The sequence below is a fragment of the Lissotriton helveticus genome, chromosome 9 (genome assembly GCF_964261635.1).
Source record: "Lissotriton helveticus chromosome 9, aLisHel1.1, whole genome shotgun sequence".
Classification (NCBI taxonomy): domain Eukaryota; kingdom Metazoa; phylum Chordata; class Amphibia; order Caudata; family Salamandridae; genus Lissotriton; species Lissotriton helveticus.
This window is the reverse complement of record NC_136070.1, coordinates 543,898,276-543,918,974: the sequence shown is the minus strand read 5'-3', so window position 1 is coordinate 543,918,974 and position 20,699 is coordinate 543,898,276. Positions and strand designations below refer to the sequence as shown.

Here is a 20,699-nt window from a genome sequence, read left to right as displayed (position 1 = left end):
CTTTTAGCTTCACTGAGTAGCACTTCCCCTTCCTAACCTGCCCATTTCTCCATCTCCTTTCGCTAACCTGCTATTCTGGGCCCTCCAGGGGCTTTCCAATTTCTATCAATCTCTTGCTTTGCTAGGCCCTGCAATGTCAGTCTTGCATGTGCTTGGTGAGGGGTTCTTTAGGGTGGCACAATTTGTGCTGCACCCCTTGGGGACCCTCTTCAGTGCCTCAGGCCCTAGGTACCAGGGTACCATTTACTAGGGACTTACAGAGGGTGCTAAAGGTTTTACCAATTGGGGGAACAATTGTACTGTTTTTGGAAAGCTCTCTGGCTCTGGGAACCTAGTCAGTAGGAATCCAGCGTGCTTTTATTTGAAATTGTATCATTTACTATGCAACAAATTTGGGGGTGGGGGGTTACCATGTCAAAAAGGGGCACTTTCCTACAATGTGGTCTCACTCACTGCCTTTGTGTGTGCAATTCATGCTTAACACTACCTTCTAAGATGCCGAACTGCTCGCCCACACTACCACAAAAGAGAGCATTTGTGGTGCCATTTGTGCTTCTGTAATTCCCTTGGGGTTTGCCTAGACTCATTACACAGTGTACCTTCTTTTGGTCCACTATATGGGGGGCCAGCTTGCTACACTTCCCCAACACTTTCTAGACAGTACTAGACTATTAAGCACTGGGCAATGAAAACGAAGTTTTAGTGGACTGGCCCAACACTCACTGGGGGACTGCAAACTTGTTGGAGTCGCAAATAGCGTGCAATCAGGAAACGTACAAGCAGGAATTTGGAAACATCGTGTGGACATCCTCTAATAGATTTGTTTACCACAAGTAAAACAAAGAACTATTCCAAGTGAACTACATGATAATGAAATACAACTCCCTTTGTATGGCAACACTACATATATTTTTCCCTGCGCTTCCACTGGCATTGGTGGTCACATCGGACAGGTTAGCTAAAGTTACTTTGATACTAGTTTAAATTTGGGCATTATGGCTGTGGGTCTCAACTCTCATGCCCAATCAAAGCACACTAAAGAAGATTTCCTCCTTTACTCTATCACCTAAGGATGCACTGGGGACTAAGTGGGTATCCAGACTTCCAAGACTCAGTTTGGCTGCTGTACTTCTGATTTGTTAGATTGTAGGTTTAAATCTCCTACAAGGATATGGGTACATTAGGGAAACATGTCAGGCAACAGCATGTACGTGTGATAGTAAATTGAGGATGTTTTCTGTAGCATGCCTAACACCATTTCATCCATTAATATCGAACATAATTTGAAGCTACTGACATTTTTTCGTAGTTACTTAGGTTATACATTCTTTGAAGTACACGTGTTTGCACTTTCAGCATATTGGAAGACATCAATACTGCAGAAAGCTGGCTCTGTATATACTATACCAAAGTAAGGTATAGGGTGCGCAGAGTCCAGTGGATCCCCAAAGGCTTACAGAGGTAGAAGTAGATAATGCCTTACTCTCGATTTGTGGTAGTGTGAGCGAGCAGTAAAGCTTTATCAGGGCAAGAAATGATATCACACACATAGACTGAACTCTGACCAATTATTTTGTATCCCTTCCTTAGAATATTTTATACTTAACAGCATTTAGTTATCACCAATTCTCATTACGCGGTTCACCCTTTGATCGCTAACATGTTCCAAAGCAGGCACATCGGTCAAGGCCAGTGATTAATTTATTAAAAATTTGATATTGTGGGGCACTTTTTAAACCTCAGGAAATTATTCACCTCTGAATGAGCACAACATAAATCACAGGTAACTCCATAAACTGCTAATTCAGACATTGGTATACTAGTTTCTTACTTTCAGAATGTTAGTTTTTGGAGTTATGCATTAGCTTAACCACTTGGATGCTAAGGTACATCCACCTCTTCCCATTGACTTTCCATTGAAATCAATGGAAACTCCATGACGAGTTACCCTTGTCATTAGCACTGAAGGGGTTAAGAAAAAATGCCCTGTAATCTTTTTTCACCATAAGGTATTTTACCCTTTTTTTGTGCTTCATACCATCTTTTGATTTCTCCTTGATGCAAGTTGCTGTGCACCTCACTAAATGTAATTGTTTCTGTTGTTTACCCAGATGCCATGGAGTTGTGACAACAGATTTTTGTGTTAATACATTTCATGTTTTCTAGGCCTCCTCGTCCAGCCCCTGCACCAGCCGCTCCGCCTAGCCCTAAATCAGCTCCTGTATCTACCAGCAATACTACCACTTTGAGTACAGATAACGTAACCCCATCCACCTCTGCCGCGGTTGAAGAATTGGCCTCCTTGGACCGTACAGGTGAAAGAAAAAACCTTGTTCTGTGTATTTATGTCCTTTTTCTTGAGAGCTTGATTTCATAGATTATTGGTATAATTTATTCAGAGCTTGTGTTGGCTGTAGATACATATGCATGGCATACTCCTGCCATCTAGTGTTGGATGTTTGCAATTTTTTTTTCTTAAAAGAAGTATTCTAGTCATGAGGTATAGTGACTCCTCCTAAAGTCTGCATTGTTAGCTCATCAGCGACTTTGTTAGATTTTTTTCTCCACCATCTGGTTCATACGTCTACCTCAAAGCTTCAACACAGTTTAACTGGCCTTTCGGTTAACAATTCTTCACCCTTCGACGGCTCCCAGAGGGAAAAGAGCAAAAACTGTGTTTTTTCGCAGCCTGCCTGAGCTCAGCTCTACTTCGACTTCTACGTTTCCTCGCCATCTTCCTTCACTCAACGCTAACGAAGTAATGGAAAAAACTCCTTTCTGCTTCTTCTCCAGATGCCTCACAAAATATTCAGGCAAAATCACTATCCAGTCTGCAACCCTTGCCCGTTTCCAAAACATGACTAGACGTCATGTGAAGTGTGCCTGGCCTTCAGTTCAAAGGAAATGCTTCGACAGCCAAGGGACCGAGGCTGGGCACATAGCACAATGCAGGCACACCAAACTGAAGATGCACCTGTATCTTTGGGCACCAGACTCAATCAGATACAGAACACAGCCTCCACCCTGAGGGCGATCTGGAAGAAGAGGCACAAGGCGCTCCACTGGACAGCCCCATTCTTCTCCCCAGCAATAGGCGAGGGTCTGACTTCGACCATGAACCTGAAACCCAACTGATTGCTTCCAAGGGGCATGTCAGTTCTGTGGTGAACGCCTTCCAGACACAACCAAAGGTACAAACACAGGCTCACAGAACCCCTCTGCCCTCAGGCCATGGAGGTATCCAGCACAAGGCAAAGGAGCAGACAGTCATTCCTCTGCCGAAACTACCCTGAAAGACCACTGAAGAATGAGACCACTAATTCCTCAAACATCAAAGCTTCTTTCGGAGCCATCTTCGGGGAAAAACCAAACATTGATGGGAGAAAAGCCTTTAGAGCTGAAAACTGGTTCAGAAAACCCAGGGCACTTTCAGACTCCATGCTGCTGTCGGAGCCGAAAACCCCATTGGTGCCAAAAGCACCTTCTACCACAAGCGGACCTTGACTCCTAAATCTTCATCAAAAACTTCTTCGGACACTAAGGCTTCCATGCCTAAAACAGTCTCGGTGCCGAAAACAATACAAACCCTCACAGAGCCCAAAAAACAGCCTGTTCAGCCTATTTTAGGTAAACTACAGGAAAAACTTGACGGCAGGCAGAAAATTCTGGTCATAAACTCGGATACTGGCAGGGTGGTAACCAAGCCACCTCTTACACCTACAGAGACAATAACAAAAGACTTGCGAGGAAGAGATCATAGGGCCACAACCTTGAAGCCCCCACCCAAGAAACATAAGGACAGAGCACTAGTTGTGTTTGTTTTTCACTTTAACTTCCACTTCCTCTACCACCTACTCCACCTCTGCCTATACCTCTTCCTCCCCTCTTCCTCTTTCTATAAGCAATGCCAGATCTACCTCTACCAACGTCTCCACAACACTCCCCTTATGCTTACCCACAAGGGTAACCACATCTTCTCTAGGGGACTGCAGTATTGGGGAGAATATAGACCCCCTAATACACTCCTTACTTTCATGACCCACAAGGTGATCCAGATATGCTGGATCAACCCTGGGATGACTGTAATGTAGACCAGATGATACCACTATATACAGTGAGATACTACGCAAAGTTGCGGAATATCATAATGTTGACATTCACACAATAGAGGATGATAACAACTTCCTTGTGGAGACACTATCCAAAACATAACACACAGTCCAACCCGAACTGCCAAGCCATGTCTTCCCTGGACCGAAAACAATCATCCTGGGACCGGTTTCAGGCTAACAGCCCTCATCAGCCAGGCAGTTCGGGCTGGACTGTTCCCATGAGGCACAGGGTCAAACTGATTTGCATATGGCCATGTCTGAACTGGGGTGGCAGAGTGGGCTAAAGAATGGTGATGGATTAAACCCAGATCTGTTGACTGGGTGCGAGTGTTTGATTGGTTCAGATGCTCCATCCATCACCACCCCCTTTTGTACCGCAATGTACATCAAAGGGCATGTTCCCCCTGATTCTTTTGTGATGTACATTGATACCAACTCACAAGGCACAAGGATGCTCCTCCTACAGACAAGGAGTACAAGAAATGTGATCCTGCAGGTAAACATGTAGCTGTGCAGGCAGAAAACCCACTTTCGGATCACCAATCCTGTAGGACTTCGCTCGATATAACAGAGCACAGTGGGATGTGATACAGGAATTACTACAATACCTTCCTGACCAATATAAAGAAAGGGGCTCAAAGTTAATGGAAGAGGGGAGGATTCTGTCTAATGTTACAATTCAGTGTGCATTTGATGCTGCAACCAGATGCAAGGGAGGTTGACACCAGCATTATTAGACGCCACGCTTAGTTAAGAGTGTAAGGATTTAAAACCGGTGTCCAGCAATATCCCCTCAATCTACCTTTAGATGGAGAACACCTCTTAGGCCCACAAGTGAATAAAATGCTTGAAAAAATTAAAAAGACTGCGACACTGCCAAAGCCATAGGTGAACTTCAAACATATCAAAACAGTATGTTCGAGGCATATGGGCTGCAGATGGTACATTTATGAATAGATCGCCATCTGGTGTTGGGCTCGGATGATTGCACTTTGTTTTTCTTCTGGAGAAGTCTTTGTCGTCATAGATGACTCCTCCTCTCGGTGTTAGTGCGCATGGGCATCGGCTCCATCCTTAGATTGTTTTTTTCCGCCATCGGGTTCGGATGAGGATCGAAGCGCTCCGGACCGACTTCAACAAAGAAGGTTATAACCGGCGCGTATTCCTTTCCAAATCGACGGTATTGTTATCGAACGCGACTTCACTCCATACCGACGCGGTTCGAAGGACGACGACTACGAGAAACTCGACGTAGTCCAGCCCTGGGTCCATGGAAAGGACTCCATTCAAAAAATGTCCAACGTGTGGTGCTAAGTTCCCACACAAGGACCTACACGAGGTGTGCAACCTCTGCTTGTCCCCTGAACACGAATCCAGGGACTGTGAGGCCTGTGCAGCGTTCTCTTCAAAATCGACGATTAGAAACCGTCGAGCCCGAAGACACGAGGTATCGAGAATGCAGTCACAAGCAATCCCGGAGCTGTTTGAGGACCAGCACCCAGAAGAGGAGGAAGAAGAGGCCGACGAGGCGGGGTCTGAAGCGGACGAGTCTGACGTCGAGGAAATCGACGTCCAACAAACCGTGAGTGACGACGTCCCTTTACCAAAAAACAGACCCCACACGGTATCGACCCCGCCTTCGAGCCCGGTCAGACAACCGAAAAAAGTTTCCAACGCCCCGCCTTGGAGCCCGGCAACGAAACAGAAACCGAAACACTCGGTCTCCCATCATAGTGGATCCGGTTCCGATAAACGGACCACATCGACACCGAAGCTCCAAGTCAAGGAAAGCTCGAAGTCGAAGCAGTCCATGTCGACACCGAAGCACGTTTCGGCGTCGAAAACACCCTCGACACCGGGGACATCTTCGATACCGAAGAAATCAGATCCGAATAAAATCTCGGTACCGAAAATACAACTGGACATTCAAAAGAAAAAACACCTTTCGGACCCGAAAACTGCGGTACCGACACAGGAACACGGGACTGATCCTAAACAAAAGACTCTGTTTATTGACCCAAAGACTGGCAAGGTAGTCACAGAACTACCTAAAAAGAGGAAGAATGAACATTCGGACGACAAGACTCATCCGAAGAAGAGAACAATGGGGACGAATAAAACTCCTCCCTCTTCTCCCAAACCTAGACACACACCATCTTCTCCTCTTCCTCACAATAGGCCAAATATTCCTCCCACACGACCATCTACACCTACAACAGATGTAGAGAGTGACACAGGGGAGGGGGAACATCCTGGGGATGATGAAGACACAATCCCAGAGGAGGCAGACCCATGGGAAGAGTATAATGTAGGGTCAGATAATGATAACAACCCTGAATTGTATCCCTCAAAACCTTCACCTCCTGATGACAATACTGGATTTGCACAACTCATTAATAGAGCAGCAACATATCATAAGGTAGAACTACATGCAGAACCTCAAATAGAGGACTTCTTATTAGAAACACTACCTACTGCACAAAGAACATCAGGAACACTACCAATGCTTAAGGGCCTTCTCAGTCATACATCAGAGATATTCAAAGACCCAGTGAGGGCTAGGGTATTGAACCCAAGAATCGATAAAAAATATAGGGCAGCTCCAAAAGACCCAATATACATTAAAGGGCAAATTCCTCTAGACTCACTAGTGGTCACAAACGCTCGTAAGAGAGCAAACTCTTTATCTACAGGAGAAGCTCCACCTCCTGACAAAGAGTCTAAACTAATAGATGCCTCTGGCAAGAGAATGGCATCTCAGGCGGCAAACAGCTGGCGCATAGCTAATACGCAAGCACTACTTGCAAGGTATGACAGAGCGCATTATGATGAGTTAGAAAAACTCATCACACATCTCCCTAAAGAACATCAAAAGAGGGCAGATCATCTCATACAAGAAGGGAAGTTAATTACTAACACTTCAATAAAGTGCGCCCTAGACGCGGCAGACACTGCAGCAAGGTCTACAAACACAAGCATCATGTTAAGGAGACATGCATGGCTCAGAGTATCAGGGTTCAAACAAGAAGTACAAACATCGTTACTGAACCAACCTTTTGATGGGAAAACACTTTTCGGCACAGGGACAGATGAGGCCCTAGAAAAGATGAAGAAGGATACCGAAACGGCTAAATCAATGGGAGCATTGCAACAGCCGACACAAAGAGGTTCCTTTCGTAGATCCACCTATAGAGGAGGATCCAAAAATACAGGTACAAGCCAGCAGCAAACCTCTTTTACACCTACATCACCCAGAGGTAATTCTAGAGGTGGCTACAGGGGAAACAACAACAAGGGAAGAGGTCGCGGAAACAACAACAACCGCAACTCTCCAACCCCAAAACAGTGACTTCATACAGCTCCCCCCAGACCATATAACACCGGTCGGGGGACGCCTATCACAGTTCCTACCTGTCTGGGAAAACATCACATCAGACAGGTGGGTGAGACAAATTATCCAACATGGTTATTGCCTAGAACTCACAGCTACCCCACCAAACATCCCCCCCAAACAGCGTCCAATGAAACAAGATCACCTGACACTGTTAAAACAAGAAGTACTATCCCTGCTAGAAAAGCATGCCATAGAGAAAGTTCCACAGCACCAACAAGGAACAGGAGTATACTCCCTATACTTCCTAATTCCCAAAAAGGACGGGTCTCTAAGGCCATTACTGGACCTAAGACCTCTCAACGCATACATAAATTCGGAACATTTCCACATGGTCACGCTCCAACAAGTACTGCCTTTACTGAAGAAAGGGGACTTTCTTTCTACACTGGATCTAAAAGACGCTTACTTTCATATCCCGATTCACAAAGCCCACAGGAAATACCTCAGGTTTGTGGTAGAAGGACAACATTATCAGTTCAAAGTCCTTCCGTTTGGTGTCACAACGGCACCAAGGGTGTTCACAAAATGCCTGGCAGTGGTGGCAGCTCACCTAAGAAGACAACAAATTCATGTCTTCCCATACTTGGACGACTGGCTAATAAAGGCCAGCTCACAAGAGGAATGTCTTCAAAACACACAAAAGACAATTCAGCTACTACACCAGCTAGGGTTCACGGTGAACTACACAAAGTCACACCTACAACCAAACAAGGTTCAACAATATCTGGGGGCTACTATAGACACAGAAAAAGCCAAAGTGTACCCCAACCCAGTCAGGATCCAAACAATGCTTACAGTCATTCAAAGATTTCAGCCACAACACTCACTACCAGCAAGAGTGTTCATGCAGCTATTAGGGATGATGTCATCCTGCATACTGTTAATACCATATGCCAAACTACAAATGCGTCCGCTACAAGAATGCTTAGCGACACAGTGGAATCAGACTCAAGGGCAGATTACAGATCTGGTGTTGGTAGACGACCGCACACACCGCTCTCTGAAGTGGTGGAACATAACAAACATTGCCAAGGGGCGGTCGTTCCTAGAACCAATTCCACAGGTGACAATAACAGCGGACGCATCGCTCACCGGATGGGGGGCACATATGGACAAATACACAGTACAAGGAAGGTGGAGTGTGCAGGAAAGAAGACTGCACATGAATCATCTAGAACTACTAGCAGTGTTTCTAGCATTGAAAGCCTTCCAAATACATGTTACCAACAAAGCAGTCCTGATCAGAACAGACAACATGACAGCAATGTATTATATTCAAAAACAGGGGGGGACGCACTCTCTCCAACTATCCAGACTAGCACAGGAAATTTGGAGATGGGCCATTCCTCAAAACATCTATCTGTTAGCCGAACACCTACCAGGAGTCCAAAACCAGATAGCAGACATCTTAAGCAGACAGTCGGAACAAATACACGAATGGGAACTGCACCACCAAATACTGCAGCCATTCTTCCAAAGATGGGGACAACCAGAGATAGACCTCTTTGCCACTCATCAGAACGCAAAATGCCAAAGCTTCGCGTCCAGGTATCCACATCACCTGTCGCAGGGCAATGCGTTATGGATAAATTGGTCCAACAAATTTGCATACGCTTTTCCCCCTCTCCCACTAATCCCATTAGTGGTCAGGAAGCTGCAACAACATTCAATGACCATGATACTAGTAGCACCCACGTGGGCAAGACAGCCGTGGTTCACCACGCTCCTGCAACTCTCACAAGTGCCACATCAAAAGCTACGAATTCTACCCATGCACCTTACACAGAACCATGGAGAAATAATGCACCCTGACCCAACTCAATTGAACTTAGCGATCTGGCTCCTGAAATCCTAGAATTTGGGTACTTAGATCTACCCCCAAATTGCATGGAGATAATTAAACAAGCGAGACGTCCAACCACCAGAGCATGCTATGCAGCTAAGTGGAAGAGGTTTGCTATACACTGTACTAATAACAATATCAACCCTCTGGACGTATCAACAAGGGAGATTATTTGCTACTTATTACACTTACAGCAATGTAATCTAGCGTACACATCTATCAGAGTACATCTAGCAGCTATAGCAGCGTACCTACAAAACAGGCAACACATATCACTGTTCAGAGTACCAGCGATAAAAGCATTCATGGAAGGCCTTAAAAGAGTCATTCCACCAAGATTACCACCTTCCCCAGTCTGGAACCTCAACGTAGTACTCACCAGACTAATGGGGCCACCCTTCGAACCTATGCATAGGTGCGAAATACAATTCCTTACATGGAAGGTGGCTTTCCTTATAGCCATTACCTCACTCAGGAGAGTAAGTGAATTACAGGCATTGACAATACAAGAACCATTCCTACAGTTACACCAGAATAAAGTGGTTCTTAGAACAAACCCAAAGTTCTTGCCTAAAGTAATTTCAGCATTCCACATCAATCAGCCAGTGGAATTACCAGTCTTCTTTCCAAAGCCACAGACGGTGGCAGAAAGGGCTCTACATACACTAGATGTCAAAAGAGCCATTTTGTACTACATAGAAAGAACACAAAACTTCAGGAAAACTAAACAACTATTTGTAGCATTTTCCCCAACACATAAGGGCAATCCTATCTCTAAAGCAGGCATCGCTAGATGGATTGTAAGATGTATACAAATATGTTACATTAAAGCAAAGAGAACATTAACTGTTCCTCCTAGAGCTCATTCTGCACGAAAACTAGGAGCATCTATGGCATTCTTAGGGAACATTCCCCTAGATGACATATGTAGAGCAGCAACTTGGTCTACACCACATACATTCACAAAGCACTACTGTGTTGATGTACAGGCTGCACAACAAGCCAGAGTGGGCCAAGCTGTATTAAAAACTCTATTTCAAACAGTTGCGACAGACACTGGTGACCACCGCTAGGGAGGTAACTGCTTTACAATCTATTCATAAATGTACCATCTGCAGCCCATATGCCTCGAACGGAATATGCTACTTACCAGTATGCATCTGTTCTTGGCATAGAGGGCTGCAGAGTGGTACATGCCCTCCCTGCCTCCCCGGAAACCTGTGTCTGTCCCAACATTATCTTATTTAGATACACTTACATGGGCATATCTTTATGTACTATACTACACTACTCCATCTAACCCTACTATGGCAAAACAATCTAAGGATGGAGCCGATGCCCATGCGCACTAACACCGAGAGGAGGAGTCATCTATGACGACAAAGACTTCTCCAGAAGAAAAACAAAGTGCAATCATCCGAGCCCAACACCAGATGGCGATCTATTCATAAATGTACCACTCTGCAGCCCTCTATGCCAAGAACAGATGCATACTGGTAAGTAGCATATTCCTTTCGGAGGGGCCAGTACAGACGGGCCTCCAAACACTGCTGTTCAAAGACCACAAACCCCCTTATGAATCACTTCTGAATCACAATATTCAAGAGTAGCTTACTATAAAACGCACTTCAAAGGTAATTCCAACAGCAGTTGAGGTCATGGATCCACTTCCATAGGAACCACTTCCACCAAGCAATGACTCTGTCAGACCTCCCCATACACACACAGGTGCACACACACTTAACACCAGTGGGTGGGCTGTTACAGGACTACCACACAGATGGGTATTAATGACCTCACCTCAGTGGGTCATTTCAATAATAAAAGATGGATATTGTCTAGAACTCACATCTTATCCACCCAATAGTCCACATTGTGCACAAGCTATGTCCTAGGAATACGAACCCTTCAAGAAGAAATTCAAGCTCTGCTTCAAAAGAAAGCTATAGAGCCGGCCCCAAAGCAACACCAGGGACACAGAGTGTGCTCACTATATTTCCTCATTCCAAAGAAAGATGGCAGCTTAGGACCTATACTAGACCTCCGGCCTCTCAACAAGTACATCCTGTCTGAGCACTTCTACATGGTTATGCTACAAGAAGTCGTATCGCCACTGCAGCAAGGAGACTTCATGACCGCCATAGACCTCAAGGACGCCTATTTCCATATACAAATACACCCTGCCCATTGACGCTAACTCCATTTTCAAGTAGGTGGGCAACATTATCAGTTCAAAATGTTGCCATTCTGAGTCACTACTGCACCAAGAGTGTTCACAAAATGTCCTCCTGTAGTAGCTGCTCATCTCAGAAAGAGATATCTAGATGATTGATTGATCAAGAGTGCAAGCAAAACAGCAATGTCTACAAAACGCTCAGAAGGTAATCCACCTTCACAACTTGGGTTTTATGCTCAATGTTACAAAATCTCACCTACAACCTTCATAAATACAGCCATTCCTCTGCGCTACTCTAAGCTCCATCGCAGGGAAAGCTTATGCCAGTCCTGCAAGGGTACAAAATATACAGTTTGTATGGCCTTTTATTTAACCACGTCATCAAGTCACAGTAAAAATGGTAGTGTGCCTTATGGTTATGGTAGACTCCTGTATCTCCATAGTACCACACGCACGACTGCACATGCGTCCCCTTTCAGTCACAATAGTCCCATGCGGAGAGGCACCTATAAGAGCTAACGTTCATAGTGCTGGTGACCCAACGGTCTCCGCAGTGGTGGAACAGCAAACGTCTGTTGCAGGTTGGCCCTTCAAGGTCCCCGTTCTGCAAGCGACTATCACAACAGACGCTTCCTATCGCGGTTGCTGCCACACATGCTAGATCTCAAAGCGCAGGCAGTGGTCTTCAGTGCAGAAGCATCGGCACACCAATCAGCAAGATCGTCTTGTAATTCAACTAGATCTCAACAACATCTTCACCACAAAGTGGTTCTCACCTGCACGGACAATTTGACAGCCATGAACTACATTTAAAAAAAACAGGGGGGCACACACTCCATACAGTTCTCACAGATAGCGGACCGCATATGGTACTGGGCGATACATCGTAACAGCCACCTCCTAGCAGAATACCTACCAAGGGTGGACAACAAATTTGCACATAAGCTCTGCGGAATGCACCAGCAAGCACATAAGTGAGAAGTCAACACAACACTACTCCACTCATACTTCCAACCCTGGAGGTGGATCTCTTTGCCACACCTCAGAATGCAAAATGCCTAAGCTTTGCCTCCGGTTTCCTCACCTCCGGTCCTGGGGCAATGCCCTGTAGATCGACTGATCGGGGATATTTGCCTGTGCTTTTCCTCCTCTTCTTCCTTGCGTGGTTCAGAAACTCCAGCAGAGATCCCTCACATTAACTCTAATAGGCCCAACATGGGACCGACAGGCATGGTTCAAAACTCTGTTATAGTTATCCGCTGTGCTACACAAGAAGTTTCCATTTTGGCTACACCTTCTAACTCAGGGACACACACCCCCACCCAAAGCAACTCAATCTCTTGATTTGACTCCTGAAATCCTAAAGTTCGGATACCTAATTTTCCACAGGAATGTATGACCATTTTTAAACAAGCTTTTAAGTGTACCACACAGGTATGCTGTGCTGCAAAATGGAAACGATTTGTGCAATATTGTTTAACAAAGCATTTTCAGCTGCTTCCCCTATGGTAAAGGATATCATTTGCTACCTACTCTATTTACAGCAAGCAGGCCTAGCCTATACTTTCATTTGGTTACACTTTGCAGCACTGCCTGCACACATGCAAAGCAGACAATACACGTCTTTGTTTAAAATTCCAGCTGTGAAAGCTTTTATGCAGGGATTTATAAGTTATTTCTCCTTCCATCCCACCGGCACCTCTCTGGAATCTTAATATAGTTCTCACCAGACTTTTATGGGTTCTCCCTTTGAACCATTCCATTCATGTGCACTACAGTTCCTCACATGAAAAGTAACCTTCTTAGTAACTATAACATCTCTTAGACGGACCTGTGAACTTAAGGCGTGCGCTTTGGAAGACCCCTTCTTCCAAATCCAGCCTGATAAACTGCTACCAAGTGCAAACCCCATATTTATCCCTAAGTTAGTTCCTTCTTTCATATATAAACCAAACAATTAAGCTCCCAGTTTTCTTTCCAAAGCCAGACTCTGTAGCGGGGAGAACTCGATACCCACTAGATGTAATGTATTACATTGAAAGAACAAAACCTTTTTGTAAAACTCAACTTTTTGTAGCCTTTTCAAATCCTCACAATGGCTCTCTAATTTCTAAAGCGGGAATTGCAAGATGGGTAGTAAATAGTATACAAACTTTCTATCACAATGCCAAACATATACAACCTTCAGTTCCTAGAGGTCATTCCACCCGCAACAAAAGAGCCTCCATGACTTTCCTAGGAAACATCCATTAGTGTTAATCCACTGTAAAGCAGTCACATGCAATAACCCACTTACATTCACAAAACATTACTGTGTTGAATTCTAAGCTAACCAACAGGCTAAAGTAGGTCAAGCTGTATTACCAATACTACTTCAAGTGTCTACGTCGGTCAGAAGCTAGCCACTGCATTTGGAGAGTACTGCTGATGCTAAGCATTTGTATCTACCGCCAACACATGTTACAAATGAAATATATTACCCTGAAAGCATCTATTCGCAGTGTGCAGTGCCGTAGATTTATATACACCCACCTCCTCCCCGAAAGCTACTGGCTGACTAACACACTAATATACTTAACATGTATCTATGCTCAGATTTACTATCTCATTTCCTGCTCTTATCCTAAGCACACCCGATGAGCCAAAGGAGCCCATGACCATGCGCTATACAGACTATAGGAGGAGTCCCTATACCTTGTGACTCAAAAGATGACTTCAAAGACAAGCACTGGCGTTGCCAATAGGTCTCGCAGTAGGAAAGTTGGAGCTATTGGTTTTGTAAATGACAAAGCCCTTTAATTTTTTAAAAAGAAAACAAAAATAAAAGGCATTGTTATTTGCAATAGCTCCAACTTTCCTACTGCGAGACCTATTGGCAACGCCAGTGCTTGTTCTCTCTTGTGGTACAGGATGAATTCATGGAAAGAAATTGTGAATTGGAGCACCTCCATCGTAGCAAAATGTCAAAAATAAAACTCAGGAGATTAACAACATCCACGAAACCAACAGAGTCCTGAAAACTGTCTGAGCCCTCAGCTCATCCGGCCTCTGAGGCGTTAAATCAGATTTTGGGGAAAAACCTTGCAAGGAAAAACACCACATAGGAAAACAGTAGCACATAATAACACAATCCTGTGTATCAAAGAACAGTACACATGAATACAATAACCTCATGTAAGGAAAACCATAGTGCATAATCCCCAAATCCTGTAGGTTAAATAACACTACACATGAATACAATTTAATATGAGGGAGGTTGGGGGTCGTGGCTTGAGCAGCCATCATGGCGGGAGTGCTCTAAGTGAGCTATGCTATTTGCCCCGTTTATCCGGTGATTATTCTATGATGAGCCCTGCTGTGTGCCCGCAGAGTCCCTTCCCGTGCTTCCTGACTGCCCTGCTGTGCCTGAAGGAGAAGGCACCACTGCGAACAGCATTGTGGCAGGTCTGGGGGCCCCATCTACAATGGCTGGGAGTTAGGCTACGGCCCGAGAGGCAAGGCTGCTGGCGCTAAGCTGCTGACATCCGGTGCTGGGGGGTGAGGAGGTGGAGCCGATTCCCGGCTGCAAACTGCAGAGTGGTGATCTAGTGGGCCATCATGGACTGTGATGCCCTGTGGTGCCGTGACACCCCTGCCAGCCCCCATGAAGCTGCGGGGTGGTGCGATAAGGGTGGTGGGAGCCAAGTGTGGAGCATTCGGACGCGCTGTGCTTCTACCCTCTAGTACAAACTGCCCGAGGGGCCTGAATTAGGTGGTGTTGGGGCTGCTTGTGCTGCTGTACCCATGGACACTGCATGACGCTGGGAAGCGGGCCCTTATCTTCTTGAGTGCCTTGACATTAGCTGTGCTGGTACTAGGTTGGCATGCTGACTTTAACTGGGATTGCCCACCCCACCTCCTGTGCCACTTGGCTCAAAGCAGCACCAGCCCTACTTTTATATGCACAGACCAATCCTGCGGGAAGAAAATAAAAGTGAGCGGCCGCGCTTGTGAGATAGCACGGAAAAAATGAAACTGAGGCGGCCACGGGAAAAAAAACAGAGGTAACAAACGATACGTTACAAAAGGAAACAAGCCATCTGTTATTCACTTACACGCGTATTCACAAACCATTACAGAATAAATAGGTGATTTAATGTTAGACAATGGCTAAAAAACGTTCGAGTAAAGAAGACATTTGCTATGCAAGCGAGCACTTGAAAAATACATTGCAAGCTTCCCAGGCGCAGGACTTACTTCCCGTCTTCTTGTGGAAATCTATAAATGCTATTGCCTCTGTTTCACTTCCGACTCGAAAAACATGACAGGACAAGCTTCTGTGATCTGCGACACGGCGGGCAGGGGAGGGGCGGAGCGGGGAGAGGGGAGAGGTGCGACACGGCAGGCAGGGGAGGAGAGTAGGAGGAGGAGGGGGGAGGAGAGTAGGAGAGGCACGGCCTAGCGGCCGTGCGCTTCAAAGTAGATAAACAAGATTCTGTGATCTGCGACACGGCGGGCAGGGGAGGGGGCGGAGCGGGGAGAGGGTGTGAAAACAGCAGGGGCCTGGAGTGCGGCTGAGGGAACTGATGTGCACGCTCTTTTAAGCTCAATGCACATGCGCATTGAGCTTAAAAGTCACGGGCACTGCAAGGAATCGCCACGATTCCTTGCAAGTTAGTTAAAGAGTGGTTAAGCCGCAATAGTCTCGCAAGCTCGATGCGCATGCGCATCGACAGGCGAGACCTAAAAAACAAGTTGCGAACGTCTGAGCCCAACAATAGAGGGCAGGAGAATGCTAAGTATATGAATGTACGGCAGTATACAGTACAAATAGATTCTTACAGGGTAAGAAACCTATTTCTAACCTGTCTTCCTTCTTACTAGAAGCGTCATTCCATGTCACGCATTGGTTAGGGTTCTGCGTGTATTCCTTAGATTAAGACTGTAAGTAATAACTCAGAAATGCACGTTTTTAAAGAAGACTTTTGCTTCATCTACAAGAAAAAAGAAAGAACAGTATGCATGCTCATTGCAGATAAATTGTGATACAATATTGAAGCTGTTTATTTGTAGGTATAAAGATGGTAAGTTGCAAATTCTTTGCAATCGTAGCCCAGAAATCTTTAGGTTAATTTTTGTGCATGACCGTAACATATTAACAATTGTTGGCTTCACTCAGCCAGACAGGAAAATATTAGATTATGTTTAATGCATATAGAATGCTGCACATTGAAGAGATCTTTATGAACTATGAATAACGTTTGATTAGATGATATTTGTCACCTTATTATTCTTCCTCTTATTTCCTCTTCCTAGAAACCAGTGAAATTCTGGGTGCAGAAGGATACACACCACAAACTGCAGAAGAAGACGCCTTTCCTCATGAAGAACCCGATGCTGCTGAACTTCGCCGACGTAGACTTCAGAAACTCTCTTCACCTCAGTCTGACTCCCACTGACCTTCGTCTCCTCGTCTGTTTTCTCAGTGGACCGTCTGGGAACTCTGACTTTGCCCTCAGCAGAGGAGCAGCCCTGAGACATTTGACTCTGTAAACGTGCAAGGAAAAGAAAATGGGAGTGACTTTTCTCCTTTGGCACACGCCTGAAGATTACTTTTTTGGAACTAGCGCCAAGTGCTATATGAACTGTACAGGTGGGAAAGAAGGGCTGCAGAGGCTGACACTTGACTCTATACAAACGTGTCTCCCATGCCTCCGGATTATATTTTTTTAAAAGAGCCTTCATGACTCCTTCTCTCGCATCACCCAGAAACCTGCCCTAGATTGTCCTACCTGTAAGCCTATCACATTTCATATGTGTAAATTAAGACTTCTAATCGGAGCCTTCTTGGATTTACTAAGTAGTGTCTATTCCTTTAAAAACACATGGGTGAATGATTTAAGTAAAGAGACTTTAATGCACTTTGTTAATGGAAAACAGTGTCACTTTCTTCTCCCGTCCATTCATAGTTATTTGCAAAGTATTTTAGGCTGGGTAGTGTGGTGCTTGTTCAAGCTATCAAAATACTCCTATTTCTTGTCAAACTAAAACCATTATGTGGTTGCTTTTGATTGCAAGTAGAACCGTTGATTTTAGAATATTTGTACTTTAATGTATTATTATTGCATCCTAGGCCCTTCATTTATGAACGGGATGATCAATGTATGCACAGTGCAGAATCGGGCGCCTCCGCATTGAAAGAACTTATAAAGCGAATCCTGAGTGGTTGACAGCACTCTAAGGAGGACCCATCTCTGCATGCCCATCTGGTTCCTGTTTCTTAAGTTCATCCTTTTCTTTTATGTGCAGGACACGTAGTCCTACTTTTGTGATGTCCACAGCATTAGTCTGTAAGGTTAGACGCCATTGCTAGAAGCTGGAGAGCGCAAGACTTTCTTATTCCAGTGCTCTGTTACCAACAACTCCATTTCCTTCTAGAATAATGTGTTAACAGCTTGCATCATTTTCCTACTTTTTAATGAAAATCAAGTATCTTTCCCAGTTTAATTGGTTTCTGTTTCTCAGGGATCCGTAAAAGACATAATTGATATAATGACCGCAATTCTGTGCTCGTTCCTTCATTCTTGAACCATGCTTTATTTTGTTCCGGGTGAGCCGCGCTATTTTCCATTTTATTGTTTTTCTGACATGTGGCAGGAAATAAATACTAAGATAGGAATTTTCCTATTTTGTTTTCTCAACTATCTCGACATGTATTTTGCTAATAACAGGGCATCCTGAGAATCCCACTTGGGTTTCACCCTGGCTGTTGCCTGGGGTATTTTCTTTGTGAGTAAATGAATGAGATTTGTGCACCAGACTTTATTTCCCACTCTGATGCTCAGAATCACTGAATTACCAAATTAGCATGGTGCACTTCTCCAAACAGGCAGATAGTGGCCTAGGGTGAAGGTTATTCTTTCAGCTGTAGTGGTGTTATATCAGCTTGTTTCTAGTATTTCCAGAAGGGGGTAGTGTTGGGAAAAGTGGCTTGTTAAAGGCTGTGGGCGCTTTATTAGCTTTCCCTATATCATTGCTGTCTTTTTTCTTTATTACAGCAAAGTACTGTGAAGAGAATCCTTGGTATTGCTGGGTGCATTGTGTTAGCCTCCTCTGTACCTTCACTTATGTAGACTAGGTTGTGATGTTGGGCCTACATTTTTTTGAGTATGAGAAACCTTGCCTGTGTACCATATATCGTCTGTCTCCATAAAAATGAAGGCACAGTTTCCTGTGCCAATGGCAGGTCTATGCTACACTACCCTCCTCTTGTGTAGGTGCACTTTTTTCCCAATACAAAACCACTTGTGGGTCAGTACAACCTGAGGTGGAGCTAGCTATATTAGTGCATTTTCTTTGTTGCCTGTTCACTACCCCTCCAAAAAACAGTGTTCGAGGCATGTGTGCTGATGATACACATGCTTTGCATACTCCTGCCATCTAGCGTTGGGTCTGGATGTTTGCAAGTTGTTTTTCTTCTAAAAAGTCTTTCCTAGTCACAAGGTAAGATGACTCCTCCTTTCGGTGATAGTCTGCGCATTCCCTTCCGCACCTCCGGACAGGGAATCCAAGAAACTGGAGCAGTTTGGGAAGCAGATTTTCTCTTCCGCCAGTTCAGGGCTGCGGTCTGTGAACACTGCATGCCTCTTGGGCCGTTATTCCTCCTCTGTGTGGGATACGGTGGCGCAGGTGCTGCCTCAGTGTCCGGAGGAGGCCCGAACGGTGCTCTCCCAAGCTATTGCTGAGGGTAGAGATGCAGTCAAGTTCACGATTCGTTGTGGCCTTACGCCTTCATGCCTGGCTGAGGACCACTGGCTTTTGAGGGAATGTCCAGAACACTCTTATGGACATGCCCTTTGATGGCACTCGCCTTTTTGGAGACAAGGCAGAAAGTGCGTTGGAGCGCTTTAAGGACTCGCGGACTACAACAAAGTCCTTGGGCCTTTCAGCCACGCGCACTCCTCTGGGGTCTGCTTTTCACTCCTTTCGTGGCCAAGAAGGGGCACCCAGACATGTTCGTTTCAAAGCCACAGGCCTGCGCAGCAACAGTCTCAGTGGAGCCGCTGACGTGGTACACGCCGAGGTGGGTCACAGGGCCAGCGGGCAGGTCAGTCCACTGCCTCCAAACCTTCCTAGTCCGGTGTTTCAGGCGCACCAGACCCACCAGACTACAGTGGGAGGCAGGATTCGCCATCACCTCCCCCACTGGCGCACCATCACTACAGACAGGTGGGTTTTACAGATTGTCCGAAGGGACTACTCCCTCCCCTTCGAGACCACCCCTCCAGCCATGCCACCTCAGTACCACCGCATGTCGGGGATCACTTGGCCCTGCTTCAGCAGGAAGCTGCGGCCCTCTTGGCCAAGGTGTGTTCCGACGCCAGAAGTAGGTCGTGGTCGTTACTCCGACTACTTCCTGGTTCCAAAGAAGGACAAGAGTCTGCATCCTATCTTAGACCTTCGGAACGTCAATCGATTCCTCCGGGAGGAGAAATTAAAGATGCTAACACTTGCTCAGGTCATGTCTGTCCTTGACCCACAAGACTGGATGGTAGCATTGGACTTGCAGGAAGCTTATTTTCATATCTCCGTCCTGCCGCCCCACTGGCGTTGCCTGCGGTTCACGGTAGGCCATGAGCACTTTCAGTTCACTGTGCTCCCTTCTGGCCTTACCAGCTCCCCTCGGGTGTTCACAAAAGTAATGGTGGTGGTCACAGCTCATCAACGCAGATCAGTGGTTTCAGTCTTCCACTATCTCGACAACTGGTTGTTGAAGGCGGGCTCGCCCCAGGCAGTTGTCTTCCACCTCCAGAATACGGCCGACCACATGCATTTGCTGGGGTTCTCCATCAATGTGTCGAAGTCGCACCTGATTCCCTCTTAGAAGCTCCTCTTTATCGGAGTGGACCTGGACACGGCGCAGTTTCGGGTTTATCCTCCCGAGCAGTGAGTCTGGGACATTCGGGCTATGATTCCGATCTTTCAGCCCTTGTCCTGGGTTTCGGTCAGGATGACCTTGAGGTTGCTGGGCCTCATGGCCTCCTACATCCTGCTGCTCAATCATGCCAGATGGCATTTGCGGGCTCTGCAGTGGGACTTGAAGTTCCAGTGGGCGCAGCATCAGGGGAACCTGTCTGACTACATCCAGATCTCGGAGTGCACTGCACGACAGTTGCAGTGGTAGCTCACGAACCT

At 45.7% G+C, this 20,699-nt stretch overlaps 1 protein-coding gene across 1 annotated transcript in view; it reads left to right on the top strand.

Moving 5' to 3' along the window:
- Positions 1 to 18,187, top strand: part of SYVN1 (synoviolin 1) — a 252,716-nt gene extending 234,529 nt beyond the window's left edge. Inside the window, exons 15-16 of the mRNA XM_078660424.1 lie at positions 2,167 to 2,315; positions 16,821 to 18,187. Coding sequence (XP_078516550.1) covers positions 2,167 to 2,315; positions 16,821 to 16,963 — 292 coding nt within the window. The 3' untranslated portion in view covers positions 16,964 to 18,187. The remainder of the gene's footprint in view (positions 1 to 2,166; positions 2,316 to 16,820) is intronic.
- Positions 18,188 to 20,699: the final 2,512 nt, after the last annotated feature.